The 15,160-nt window shown below is 30.7% G+C and overlaps 2 protein-coding genes across 2 annotated transcripts in view; one reads left to right on the plus strand and one right to left on the minus strand.

Moving 5' to 3' along the window:
* LOC130450131 (cytochrome P450 9e2-like) overlaps positions 1–15,160 on the minus strand; it is a 53,942-nt gene that overhangs the window by 26,615 nt on the left and 12,167 nt on the right. The gene's annotated exons all lie outside the window — the stretch shown is intronic.
* LOC130450130 (sodium-independent sulfate anion transporter-like) overlaps positions 1–15,160 on the plus strand; it is a 40,867-nt gene that overhangs the window by 13,511 nt on the left and 12,196 nt on the right. Inside the window, exons 2-5 of the mRNA XM_056788333.1 lie at positions 4,420–4,598; positions 4,966–5,199; positions 11,487–11,696; positions 11,897–12,117. Coding sequence (XP_056644311.1) covers positions 4,420–4,598; positions 4,966–5,199; positions 11,487–11,696; positions 11,897–12,117 — 844 coding nt within the window. The remainder of the gene's footprint in view (positions 1–4,419; positions 4,599–4,965; positions 5,200–11,486; positions 11,697–11,896; positions 12,118–15,160) is intronic.

Consider the following 15,160-nt stretch of genomic DNA (forward strand, 5'->3'; position numbering starts at 1 on the left):
CGAAGGATATTTGAAGGTTATAGTCGCCATATTGGATCCGCCATTTTGTTTTTCGAAAAACCATTAACTAATTCGTAATCAGCGACCCCGAGAACTCCATGTAAACAATTTTCGATGAAAACCGTGAACTATTTCATGGTTATGGTCGCCATATTGGATCCTCCATTTTGTTTTTTATGAAAACCATTGCCTAATTCGTCATCAGCGATCCCGAGAACCACATGGAAACAATTTTAGATTAAAACGAAGGATATTTGAAGGTTATAGTCGCCATATTGGATCCGCCATTTTGTTTTTCGAAAAACCATTAACTAATTCGTAATCAGCGACCCCGAGAACTCCATGTAAACAATTTTCGATGAAAACCGTGAACTATTTCATGGTTATGGTCGCCATATTGGATCCTCCATTTTGTTTTTTATGAAAACCATTGCCTAATTCGTCATCAGCGATCCCGAGAACCACATGGAAACAATTTTAGATTAAAACGAAGGATATTTGAAGGTTATAGTCGCCATATTGGATCCGCCATTTTGTTTTTCGAAAAACCATTAACTAATTCGTAATCAGCGACCCCGAGAACTCCATGTAAACAATTTTCGATGAAAACCGTGAACTATTTCATGGTTATGGTCGCCATATTGGATCCTCCATTTTGTTTTTTATGAAAACCATTGCCTAATTCGTCATCAGCGATCCCGAGAACCACATGGAAACAATTTTCGATGAAAACTATTGACAATTTCATTATTATGGTCGCCATATTGGATCCGCCATTTTATCTATCAATTTCCAATAAGATTATTTGTTTTTTTCTTCTAATTTTGCCCAGCTTTTTGTCATTTTCGCCCACTGTCCAGCCCTTTAAGGGTTATTCCTTCCAAAACCTTGCCACTCTATCAAGTTTATTACGCGTCTTCTTTCCAAATCTGAGTTGCAAGAATATTTAGACCTTCCCTGGTAGTATCATTCGATCGGCGACTGTGTCGATCTTTCTAAACATGTTACTCAACTCGTTGAATATTTAGTTTATTAATTATTCTCAACGTGCTTTCTAGTGTAATCTACTAAAGACTTTTGACAGTAGTTCGTTATGACCCACAACTAAGTATTTAATAAACACGTGTTTACAAAGAATATGCAAATAATGGAAAACAGAAAGTTAATAAGTTCAAATTTTTATATTAAATATATAAATAATTATGAGTTTGATGATTAATTTTGTACGTCGGATAATTTACGACCGTCAGACTAACAGCTAATTACAAAATGATTGATGCATGTATTTAAAAAAATATTTTCCTTATTAAATCTTCTCTTTAGAGAAAATTAGTTTCAAAAGGTGATAAATTTACGTTTCGGTCTTTATCGAAATATGATTTGACATTGGGTCCATTCTAAATGGATTAAACTTATTTATATACCAAAAATAGATTTCTAATAAGTTCTAGAACAAAAATAACCAAAAGAAGTGAATAAATAAACTCCTAGGAATCATTTAAATAAACCGCCTGCTATAATAAAAGGGAACATCAAAGGCGCGTCCGCCTGTTTTAGAATCAGATGAAAGGCGCCGCGCGAATTCGCCGAATTATTAAAATTCCATAGTAGCCGGACAGGACCGGCCTTTTGCACGCGTTTGAATCATTTTTTCCATTCGGATTGAGGTACCTCCAAAATATGTGATTTCTAAATCCTCAACCTAACATAAACTTATTTATATACCAAAAATAGATTTCTAATAAGTTCTAGAACAAAAATAACCAAAAGAAATGAATAAATAAACTCCTAGGAATCATTTAAATAAACCGCCTGCTATAATAAAAGGAAACATCGAAGGCGCGTCCGCCAGTTATAAAAACAGATGAAAGGCGCCGCGCGAATTCGCCGAATTATTAAAATTCCATAGTAGCCGGACAGGACCGGCCTAGGGAACCAACAATATTTTTTATTACTACACTTTTGCACGCGTTAGAATCATTTTTTCCATTCCGATTGAGGTACCTCCAAAATATGTGATATTTTTGTTTTTTCGGTGTAAATTATGAAAACTAAACAATCAATTTTCAATTACTACTATTATTTTTTATTCAACAAAATTATTTTCTTTACGAGGGTAGATACTTAAGTTTTGAGATATGGCACAACTGTCACCTGTCAATTGTGACGTTGCCGAGTTGAAACTGACATTGTAATATGGTCATGTGACATATTGGTGAGTTTATCCACCCTCGTATTTATCTATAAAAACTTTGAGGTGCAACAAATAACTGTTTCCCTTGACACTCACACAAAAGTACCTTGACTTTACTTTGAAGTTAATATTTTTATATTTCTTTACCTCGTCCTCGTTTAATGTCAAGTTTACGTAAATTTAGTTCAGTTAAATATTTAATTCGATATTATTGTTAAAAAAAATGTCAACAATCGAATCATCACGGATATTTTTAATAATATTTTTGTTAGCAAGTTTTTTTTTTGGATAAAATAAAAAACAAAATCCATGTAAATTAGTCCAACTTTAATATCCATACTTTTTATCGTATTATACAGGGTGTTGTTCATAATTCACAACGTATCAGGTGTAATTTTCCAATTTTTTTGTCCGGCTTAAATAAATTTGGTAAATTTGCAAATTACATCATTTATTATCTAATTTAAACCGTGTTTGAAGACGCCATTTTGATTAAGATTTGTTTGACAGCTATAAATAGTAATTTCGGTTAATTTGTAAACATCTTTATGCGATAAAATACTTTTATTTGAAAGCTATAAAAGCTTGAGTAGCTCCTTCGTTATCAACGGTAAAATATTGGGTAGCAAAGTTTCGACGAGACCGTACGATCTGCGAAGACCAGCAGCGCAGAGTGATCGACCATACCATGGTTGAAACGTGGGATAATTTCCATTGACTACCTTGAAAATGTAAAAACTGTCTTTGTAAACATCTTTATGTGATAAAATACTTTTATTTGAAAGAGCTGTAAAAGCTGGAGTAGCTCCTTCGTTATCAACGGTAAAATATTGGGTAGCAAAGTTTCGACGAGACCGTACGATCTGCGAAGACCAGCAGCGCAGAGTGATCGACCATACCATGGTTGAAACGTGGGATAATTTCCATTGACTACCTTGAAAATGGAAAAACTGTCTTTGTAAACATCTTTATGCGATAAAATACTTTTATTTGAAAGCTATAAAAGCTTGAGTAGCTCCTTCGTTATCAACGGTAAAATATTGGGTAGCAAAGTTTCGACGAGACCGTACGATCTGCGAAGACCAGCAGCGCAGAGTGATCGACCATACCATGGTTGAAACGTGGGATAATTTCCATTGACTACCTTGAAAATGGAAAAACTGTCTTTGTAAACATCTTTATGTGATAAAATACTTTTATTTGAAAGAGCTGTAAAAGCTGGAGTAGCTCCTTCGTTATCAACGGTAAAATATTGGGTAGCAAAGTTTCGACGAGACCGTACGATCTGCGAAGACCAGCAGCGCAGAGTGGTCGACCATACCATGGTTGAAACGTGGGATAATTTCCATTGACTACCTTGAAAATGGAAAAACTGTCTTTGTAAACATCTTTATGCGATAAAATACTTTTATTTGAAAGCTATAAAAGCTTGAGTAGCTCCTTCGTTATCAACGGTAAAATATTGGGTAGCAAAGTTTCGACGAGACCGTACGATCTGCGAAGACCAGCAGCGCAGAGTGATCGACCATACCATGGTTGAAACGTGGGATAATTTCCATTGACTACCTTGAAAATGGAAAAACTGTCTTTGTAAACATCTTTATGTGATAAAATACTTTTATTTGAAAGAGCTGTAAAAGCTGGAGTAGCTCCTTCGTTATCAACGGTAAAATATTGGGTAGCAAAGTTTCGACGAGACCGTACGATCTGCGAAGACCAGCAGCGCAGAGTGGTCGACCATACCATGGTTGAAACGTGGGATAATTTCCATTGACTACCTTGAAAATGGAAAAACTGTCTTTGTAAACATCTTTATGCGATAAAATACTTTTATTTGAAAGCTATAAAAGCTTGAGTAGCTCCTTCGTTATCAACGGTAAAATATTGGGTAGCAAAGTTTCGACGAGACCGTACGATCTGCGAAGACCAGCAGCGCAGAGTGGTCGACCATACCATTGGTTAAAAATGGAAAAACTACAACGTTTAAGCGCAGAAATCAAGCAAAAATTGGTTGAGAATAAAATGTTGTTTCACACGCAATGTCCAAAATTGATTTGATTTGCTACTTCATGCACCCTATTCGCCAGATTTAGCCCCCTCGGATTATTTTCTGTTCCCAGGTTTGAAAAACGATTCTTATTATAATTTCTGTGTTTTGCTTTGTTGGATTAGGGTTAAATTATCCGGATTAAAATGATACCAAAGTTGACGTGTATTATTTTCAGGAGTGTTCACGAAAAATCGGATAATGACGTACAAGGGGCAGGCGGCGGCGGCGGCGGCGGCGGAACGAATGGTACATATACCTACTATGATAATCCGGCTCTTAATGCTTCACTTGATTCCCTCAATTTTAATGGAGACAGAAATGATTCAGCATATTTAGGAAGTAATGACTTTATTGGTGAGTTTAGGAATCAATTAAAATTAAAACAAAACATAATTGATCTATAAAAAGTTGCGGAATCGATATTTTTTTTTATTGTCTTTTGTAAAAAATAAATGTGAAAACCTTGGTGCGAGTTTCGCGGTATTTTTATCGATAGTCATCGTCAGTTTTCATTATAAACACTTTTTGAGGTAATCCCAGTAATTGTATTAGTTTTTAGTCCGGGAAAGTGAAAATTGGTAATAAATTTGGAGTTGTATGCGGATGATAGTCAATTTTGGCGTTTGATTGCCACATTCCCACAATAATAACGTTCATAAATTAGTTGGCGACGTTTCCATTCCAATTCATTCGTGTGTAATTGAATTTTTTTCGGATTTAGTTTTAGATAATACGAAGAAAACATCGACGGTGACGAAATCAGTTAAATCTGCTATACCATGGACTCGGAAACAGTTGAAAAAAACATGTTCGAAGAAAAAACTTTACAAGAGGCTACCGTTTCTTACGTGGTTGCCAAATTATAACGCTGAATGTGCTGTGGGTGATTTGGTAGCTGGAATTACCGTTGGTTTGACTGTGATACCCCAAGCATTAGCGTATTCAAATATAGCAGGTAATTTGAAAAAAATATATATACGTGTCCAAGTCCCCGTCCCATAAGAAGCAACTTTTGAACCATTTCATTGTATTTCGGTTTTCTATTGAAAGAAACCGGTTCTAACGCGAAAATAACGGTTTGTTTTTTAAAAAACAGGTTCTAAAGAGAAAATAACGGTTTGTTTTTTAAAAAACAGGTTCTAAAGAGAAAATAACGGTTTGATTTTGAAAGAAACAGATTCTAAAATGAAAATAACGTTTAATTTTTAAAGGAAACAGGTTCTAAAGATAAAATAACCGTTTGTTTTTAAAAGAAGCAGGTTCTAAAGAGAAAATAACGGTTTATTTTTAAAGGAAACAGATTCTAAAGAGAAAATAACGATTTGTTTTTCAAAGAAACAGGTTCTGAAGAGAAAATAACGGTTTGTTTTTAAAAGAAACAGGCTCTAAAGAGAAAGTAACGGTTTGTTTTTAAAGGAAACAGGTTCTAAAGATAAAATAACCGTTTGTTTTTAAAAGAAGCAGGTTCTAAAGAGAAAATAACGGTTTATTTTTAAAGGAAACAGATTCTAAAGAGAAAATAACGATTTGTTTTTCAAAGAAACAGGTTCTGAAGAGAAAATAACGGTTTGTTTTTAAAAGAAACAGGCTCTAAAGAGAAAGTAACGGTTTGTTTTTAAAGGAAACAGGCTCTAAAGAGAAAGTAACGGTTTGTTTTTAAAGGAAACGGGTTCTAAAGAGAAAATAACGGTTTATTTTTAAAGGAAACAGATTCTAAAGAGAAAATAACGGTTTGTTTTTCAAAGAAACAGGTTCTGAAGATAAAATAACCGTTTGTTTTTAAAAGAAGCAGGTTCTAAAGAGAAAATAACGGTTTATTTTTAAAGGAAACAGATTCTAAAGAGAAAATAACGATTTGTTTTTCAAAGAAACAGGTTCTGAAGAGAAAATAACGGTTTGTTTTTAAAAGAAACAGGCTCTAAAGAGAAAGTAACGGTTTGTTTTTAAAGGAAACAGGTTCTAAAGATAAAATAACCGTTTGTTTTTAAAAGAAGCAGGTTCTAAAGAGAAAATAACGGTTTATTTTTAAAGGAAACAGATTCTAAAGAGAAAATAACGATTTGTTTTTCAAAGAAACAGGTTCTGAAGAGAAAATAACGGTTTGTTTTTAAAAGAAACAGGCTCTAAAGAGAAAGTAACGGTTTGTTTTTAAAGGAAACAGGCTCTAAAGAGAAAGTAACGGTTTGTTTTTAAAGGAAACGGGTTCTAAAGAGAAAATAACGGTTTATTTTTAAAGGAAACAGATTCTAAAGAGAAAATAACGGTTTGTTTTTCAAAGAAACAGGTTCTGAAGAGAAAATAACGGTTTGTTTTTAAAAGAAACAGGCTCTAAAGAGAAAGTAACGGTTTGTTTTTAAAGGAAACAGGCTCTAAAGAGAAAGTAACGGTTTGTTTTTAAAGGAAACGGGTTCTAAAGAGAAAATAACGGTTTATTTTTAAAGGAAACAGATTCTAAAGAGAAAATAACGGTTTGTTTTTCAAAGAAACAGGTTCTGAAGAGAAAATAACGGTTTGTTTTTAAAAGAAACAGGCTCTAAAGAGAAAGTAACGGTTTGTTTTTAAAAGAAACAGGCTCTAAAGAGAAAGTAACGGTTTGTTTTTAAAGGAAACAGGCTCTAAAGAGAAAGTAACGGTTTGTTTTTAAAGGAAACGGGTTCTAAAGAGAAAATAACGGTTTGTTTTTAAAAGAAACAGGTTCTGAAGAGAAAATAACGGTTTATTTTTAAAAGAAACAGGTTCTAAAGAGAAAATAACGGTTTTTTTTTAATATACAAGTTCTAAAGAGAAAATAACGGTTTATTTTTAAAGGAAACAGGTTCTAAAGAGAAAATAACGGTTTGTTTTTAAAATATACAAGTTCTAAAGAGAAAATAACGGTTTGTTTTTGAAAGAAACAGCTTCTGAAGAGAAAATAACTATTTATTTTGTAAAAAGTCAGTTACAAAAGACGACCGACCGTTTGTTTTTGTAGAAAACAGCTTCTAAAGGCTAATAACTGTTTATTTTTGAAAAAAAAACAGGTTCTAAAGATATGCAACGATTCATTTGAAAAAAAAAACAATATCTAAAGCCAAAATAACGGTTTATTTTATAAAAAGTCCGTTTATGAAGAAGAACGACCGTTCGTTTTTGGATGGAACTGTTTCTAAAGGCAAATGACGGTTTTTTTGAAAAAAAAACAGGTTCTAAAGAAAAAATAACGATTTATATTGTAAAAAGTCAGTTAACAAAGACACCAACCGTTTGTTTTGGGATGAAAACAGTTTTTAAAGGCTAATGGCGGTTTATTTTTAAAAGAAACAGGTTCTGAAGAGAAAATAACGATTTATTTTGTAAAAAGTCAGTTACAAAAGACGACCGACCGTTTGTTTTTGTAGAAAACAGCTTCTAAAGACAAATAACTGTTTATTTTTGGAAAAAAACAGGTTCTAAAGACATGCAACGATTCATTTGAAAAAAAAAGACAATATCTAAAGCCAAAATAACGGTTTATTTAATAATAAGTCCGTTTATAAAGAAGAACGACGTTTGTTTTTGGATGGAACTGTTTCTAAAAGGCAAATGACGGTTTTTTTGGAAAAAAAACAGGTTCTAAAGAAAAAATAACGGTTTATATTGTAGAGTCAATTAGCAAGGACGACCAACCGTTTGTTTTGGGATGAAAACAGTTTTTAAAGGCTAATTGCGGTCTTTTTAAACAAAAAACAGGTTATAAACAGAAAATAACGGTTTATTTTGTAAAAAATAAGTTACCAAAGACCATCAACCGTTTGTTTTGGGATGAAAACAGTTTTTAAAGGCTAATGACGGATTTTTTTTGGAAAAAAACAGGTTTTAAAAAGAGAAAATAACGGTTTATTTAATAATAAGTCCGTTTATAAAGAAGAACGACCGTTTGTTTTTGGATGGAACTGTTTCTAATAGGCAAATGACGGTTTTTTTGGAAAAAAAACAGGTTTTAAAGAGAAAATAACGGTTTATATTGTAAAGAGTCAGTTAACAAAGACGAACAACCGTTTGTTTTGGGATGAAAACAGTTTTTAAAGGCTAATTGCGGTCTTTTTAAACAAAAAACAGGTTATAAACAGAAAATAACGGTTTATTTTGTAAAAAATAAGTTACCAAAGACCATCAACCGTTTGTTTTGGGATGAAAACAGTTTTTAAAGGCTAATGACGGATATTTTTTGGAAAAAAACAGGTTTTAAAGAGAAAATAACGGTTTATTTAATAATAAGTCCGTTTATAAAGAAGAACGACCGTTTGTTTTTGGATGGAACTGTTTCTAATAGGCAAATGACGGTTTTTTTGGAAAAAAAAACAGGTTTTAAAGAGAAAATAACGGTTTATATTGTAAAGAGTCAGTTAACAAAGACGAACAACCGTTTGTTTTGGGATGAAAACAGTTTTTAAAGGCTAATTGCGGTCTTTTTAAACAAAAAACAGGTTATAAACAGAAAATAACGGTTTATTTTGTAAAAAATAAGTTACCAAAGACCATCAACCGTTTGTTTTGGGATGAAAACAGTTTTTAAAGGCTAATGACGGATTTTTTTTGGAAAAAAACAGGTTTTAAAGAGAAAATAACGGTTTATTTAATAATAAGTCCGTTTATAAAGAAGAACGACCGTTTGTTTTTGGATGGAACTGTTTCTAATAGGCAAATGACGGTTTTTTTGGAAAAAAAAACAGGTTTTAAAGAGAAAATAACGGTTTATATTGTAAAGAGTCAGTTAACAAAGACGAACAACCGTTTGTTTTGGGATGAAAACAGTTTTTAAAGGCTAATTGCGGTCTTTTTAAACAAAAAACAGGTTATAAACAGAAAATAACGGTTTATTTTGTAAAAAATAAGTTACCAAAGACCATCAACCGTTTGTTTTGGGATGAAAACAGTTTTTAAAGGCTAATGACGGATTTTTTTTGGAAAAAAACAGGTTTTAAAGAGAAAATAACGGTTTATTTAATAATAAGTCCGTTTATAAAGAAGAACGACCGTTTGTTTTTGGATGGAACTGTTTCTAATAGGCAAATGACGGTTTTTTTGGAAAAAAAAACAGGTTTTAAAGAGAAAATAACGGTTTATATTGTAAAGAGTCAGTTAACAAAGACGAACAACCGTTTGTTTTGGGATGAAAACAGTTTTTAAAGGCTAATTGCGGTCTTTTTAAACAAAAAACAGGTTATAAACAGAAAATAACGGTTTATTTTGTAAAAAATAAGTTACCAAAGACCATCAACCGTTTGTTTTGGGATGAAAACAGTTTTTAAAGGCTAATGACGGATTTTTTTTGGAAAAAAACAGGTTTTAAAGAGAAAATAACGGTTTATTTAATAATAAGTCCGTTTATAAAGAAGAACGACCGTTTGTTTTTGGATGGAACTGTTTCTAATAGGCAAATGACGGTTTTTTTGGAAAAAAAAACAGGTTTTAAAGAGAAAATAACGGTTTATTTAATAATAAGTCCGTTTATAAAGAAGAACGACCGTTTGTTTTTGGATGGAACTGTTTCTAATAGGCTAATGGCGGTTTATTTTTAAAAGAAACAGGTTCTGAAGAGAAAATAACGATTTATTTTGTAAAAAGTCAGTTACAAAAGACGACCGACCGTTTGTTTTTGTAGAAAACAGCTTCTAAAGACAAATAACTGTTTATTTTTGGAAAAAAACAGGTTCTAAAGACATGCAACGATTCATTTGAAAAAAAAAAACAATATCTAAAGCCAAAATAACGGTTTATTTAATAATAAGTCCGTTTATAAAGAAGAACGACCGTTTGTTTTTGGATGGAACTGTTTCTAAAAGGCAAATGACGGTTTTTTTGGAAAAAAAACAGGTTCTAAAGAAAAAATAACGGTTTATATTGTAGAGTCAATTAGCAAGGACGACCAACCGTTTGTTTTGGGATGAAAACAGTTTTTAAAGGTTAATTGCGGTTTTTTTTAACAAAAAACAGGTTATAAACAGAAAATAACGGTTTATTTTGTAAAAAATAAGTTACCAAAGACCATCAACCGTTTGTTTTGGGATGAAAACAGTTTTTAAAGGCTAATGACGGATTTTTTTTGGAAAAAAACAGGTTTTAAAGAGAAAATAACGGTTTATTTAATAATAAGTCCGTTTATAAAGAAGAACGACCGTTTGTTTTTGGATGGAACTGTTTCTAATAGGCAAATGACGGTTTTTTTGGAAAAAAAACAGGTTTTAAAGAGAAAATAACGGTTTATATTGTAAAGAGTCAGTTAACAAAGACGAACAACCGTTTGTTTTGGGATGAAAACAGTTTTTAAAGGCTAATTGCGGTTTTTTTTAACAAAAAACAGGTTATAAACAGAAAATAACGGTTTATTTTGTAAAAAATAAGTTACCAAAGACCATCAACCGTTTGTTTTGGGATGAAAACAGTTTTTAAAGGCTAATGACGGATTTTTTTTTGGAAAAAAAACAGGTTTTAAAGAGAAAATAACGGTTTATTTAATAATAAGTCCGTTTATAAAGAAGAACGACCGTTTGTTTTTGGATGGAACTGTTTCTAATAGGCAAATGACGGTTTTTTTGGAAAAAAAAACAGGTTTTAAAGAGAAAATAACGGTTTATATTGTAAAGAGTCAGTTAACAAAGACGAACAACCGTTTGTTTTGGGATGAAAACAGTTTTTAAAGGCTAATTGCGGTCTTTTTAAACAAAAAACAGGTTATAAACAGAAAATAACGGTTTATTTTGTAAAAAATAAGTTACCAAAGACCATCAACCGTTTGTTTTGGGATGAAAACAGTTTTTAAAGGCTAATGACGGATTTTTTTTGGAAAAAAACAGGTTTTAAAGAGAAAATAACGGTTTATTTTGTGCGTTACCAACGACCGTTTGTTTTTGTATAAAACAGCTTCAAATGCAAATAACTGTTTAAAAAAAAACAGGTTTTAAATATAGATAACGGATTATGTTTGGGGAAAAAAAGTTCAGAACTGGAAATAATTATTTTTTTTGTAAATTCAGTTCCTAAAGGCAAATCTAGGTTTGTTTCGAAAAAAGCAGATTTATTTTTGAAAAAACACTGGTTCTAAAAACAAAATAACAGTTTATTTTTCAAAAAAACAGTTTCTAAGAACAAATACCGGTTTGGTTTTGTAAAAAAAATAATTTTTTGAACAAAAAAACACAGTTTATACATAAATAACAGTTTGTTTTTGCGAAATCATTATTTTTTTATATTCTATATAATGTACGACAACTTATTTTTCAGGATTGTCAACTGTCTATGGTCTTTACAGCTCATTTTTGGGACCAATTGTATATATATTATTAGGCAGCTGTAAAGATGTTCCCGTAGGACCTTCGGCCATATCGGCGTTAATGACGTACCAAGCTATTCAAGGCTTAGGACCGGAATATGCCATATTACTCACTTTTTTGACAGGTTTGGTACTACTATTGATGGGACTATTAGGTTTAGGTAAGTCATTTTCCCATAACTAAATCATTTCCCATAAAATCTCTGATCGCATGTACAAGATTGCACCCCATAAATTCAAAAAAAAAACTTCAAGTTGGTAACACTTAGTGTCGCGCGTTGTATTGCGACGTTGCCGTTCCGCGGAACGCATACGACGAACATGATTCATAATATCTTATATTGGATCATATTTGTTGCAGGTTTTCTCATAGATTTCGTATCAGGACCAGTTTCCTCTGGTTTTATTTCGGCCGTCGCTCTAATTATCGTTACCTCTCAAGTGAAAGACGTTCTTGGCATCAACGCGAGCGGTAGTACGTTCGTAGAAACGTGGATAAGTATTTTTAACGACATTCACAATACCCAGGGTTGGGACACCATGCTGGGGATAGTTTGTATAGCAGTTCTCCTTATATTAAGGGTGAGTTTCGATATTTATTCGATTTTCTTTCGACGTATTTGCCGCGAGCGTTAAGTGTAAACATAACCTCAATTCGGCAAGTAACAAAATTTATTATAATGGAATTATTTCGAAAAAATATTTTTTTCTTACACCACGGTATAAATAACAATAAGCGGTATACTTCACGGACAATTTTATGACTAGCTTGAGAGTCACGCGCCATTCCGGGAAAAAATGCAGGACCGGCTTGAGTATTATTACGATTTCCGATTCGAAACGAAAACTGAATCTAATTTAGAAAATCACCAATTTAATAAATTGACTGTTACATGAATCGTCTCATTATAATTTGACTGGTAAAGGTTTGGAAGTGGAGTGAATTATTTCACACACTAATGACAGTCATTTTTAAGCAAATTTTAGTTTAGCTTTTTCTTTTATTATTTAAAAAATAGTACAACGTAGTTTTTAAACATACCTCGTATTATCAGATTTTTTATCTTAATATTAAAATCTGTACGTTTTAATCATTTTTATCTCAAAATACGTTTTCACTTTTTCGTTTTTGGTCATATATAACAAAATTGAAATAAAAAAATTCGAAAAATAAATCCGCACGCCTATGGTAACCAGTTTTTAATTCAATCATTGTGAAACTAATGACAGTCATTTTAAGCAAATTGTAGTTTAGCTTTTTCTTTTATTATTTAAAATATAGTATAACGTAGTTTTTAAACATACCTCGTATTATCAGATTTTTTATCTTAATATTAAAATCTGTACGTTTTAATCATTTTTATCTCAAAATACGTTTTCACTTTTTCGTTTTTGGTCATATATAACAAAATTGAAATAAAAAAATTCGAAAAATAAATCCGCACGCCTATGGTAACCAGTTTTTAATTCAATCATTGTGAAACTAATGACAGTCATTTTAAGCAAATTGTAGTTTAGCTTTTTCTTTTATTATTTAAAATATAGTATAACGTAGTTTTTAAACATACCTCGTATTATCAGATTTTTTATCTTAATATTAAAATCTGTACGTTTTAATCATTTTTATCTCAAAATACGTTTTCACTTTTTCGTTTTTGGTCATATATAACAAAATTGAAATAAAAAAATTGGAAAAATAAATCCGCACGCCTATGGTAACCAGTTTTTAATTCAATCATTGTGAAACTAATGACAGTCATTTTAAGCAAATTGTAGTTTAGCTTTTTCTTTTATTATTTAAAATATAGTATAACGTAGTTTTTAAACATACCTCGTATTATCAGATTTTTTATCTTAATATTAAAATCTGTACGTTTTAATCATTTTTATCTCAAAATACGTTTTCACTTTTTCGTTTTTGGTCATATATAACAAAATTGAAATAAAAAAATTCGAAAAATAAATCCGCACGCCTATGGTAACCAGTTTTTAATTCAATCATTGTGAAACTAATGACAGTCATTTTAAGCAAATTGTAGTTTAGCTTTTTCTTTTATTATTTAAAATATAGTATAACGTAGTTTTTAAACATACCTCGTATTATCAGATTTTTTATCTTAATATTAAAATCTGTACGTTTTAATCATTTTTATCTCAAAATACGTTTTCACTTTTTCGTTTTTGGTCATATATAACAAAATTGAAATAAAAAAATTGGAAAAATAAATCCGCACGCCTATGGTAACCAGTTTTTAATTCAATCATTGTGAAACTAATGACAGTCATTTTAAGCAAATTGTAGTTTAGCTTTTTCTTTTATTATATAAAATATAGTATAACGTAGTTTTTAAACATACCTCGTATTATCAGATTTTTTATCTTAATATTAAAATCTGTACGTTTTAATCATTTTTATCTCAAAATACGTTTTCACTTTTTCGTTTTTGGTCATATATAACAAAATTGAAATAAAAAAATTCGAAAAATAAATCCGCGCGCCTATGGTAACCAGTTTTTAATTCAATCTTTGTGAAACTAATGACAGTCATTTTAAGCAAATTGTAGTTTAGCTTTTTCTTTTATTATTTAAAAAATAGTATAACGTAGTTTTTAAACATACCTCGTATTATCAGATTTTTTATCTTAATATTAAAATCTGTACGTTTTAATCATTTTTATCTCAAAATACGTTTTCACTTTTTCGTTTTTGGTCATATATAACAAAATTGAAATAAAAAAATTCGAAAAATAAATCCGCACGCCTATGGTAACCAGTTTTTAATTCAATCATTGTGAAACTAATGACAGTCATTTTAAGCAAATTGTAGTTTAGCTTTTTCTTTTATTATTTAAAATATAGTATAACGTAGTTTTTAAACATACCTCGTATTATCAGATTTTTTATCTTAATATTAAAATCTGTACGTTTTAATCATTTTTATCTCAAAATACGTTTTCACTTTTTCGTTTTTGGTCATATATAACAAAATTGAAATAAAAAAATTCGAAAAATAAATCCGCACGCCTATGGTAACCAGTTTTTAATTCAATCATTGTGAAACTAATGACAGTCATTTTAAGCAAATTGTAGTTTAGCTTTTTCTTTTATTATTTAAAATATAGTATAACGTAGTTTTTAAACATACCTCGTATTATCAGATTTTTTATCTTAATATTAAAATCTGTACGTTTTAATCATTTTTATCTCAAAATACGTTTTCACTTTTTCGTTTTTGGTCATATATAACAAAATTGAAATAAAAAAATTGTAAAAATAAATCCGCACGCCTATGGTAACCAGTTTTTAATTCAATCATTGTGAAACTAATGACAGTCATTTTAAGCAAATTGTAGTTTAGCTTTTTCTTTTATTATATAAAATATAGTATAACGTAGTTTTTAAACATACCTCGTATTATCAGATTTTTTATCTTAATATTAAAATCTGTACGTTTTAATCATTTTTATCTCAAAATACGTTTTCACTTTTTCGTTTTTGGTCATATATAACAAAATTGAAATAAAAAAATTGGAAAAATAAATCCGCACGCCTATGGTAACCAGTTTTTAATTCAATCATTGTGAAACTAATGACAGTCATTTTAAGCAAATTGTAGTTTAGCTT

This window comes from Diorhabda sublineata, chromosome 11, assembly GCF_026230105.1.
Source record: "Diorhabda sublineata isolate icDioSubl1.1 chromosome 11, icDioSubl1.1, whole genome shotgun sequence".
Lineage (NCBI taxonomy): Eukaryota > Metazoa > Arthropoda > Insecta > Coleoptera > Chrysomelidae > Diorhabda > Diorhabda sublineata.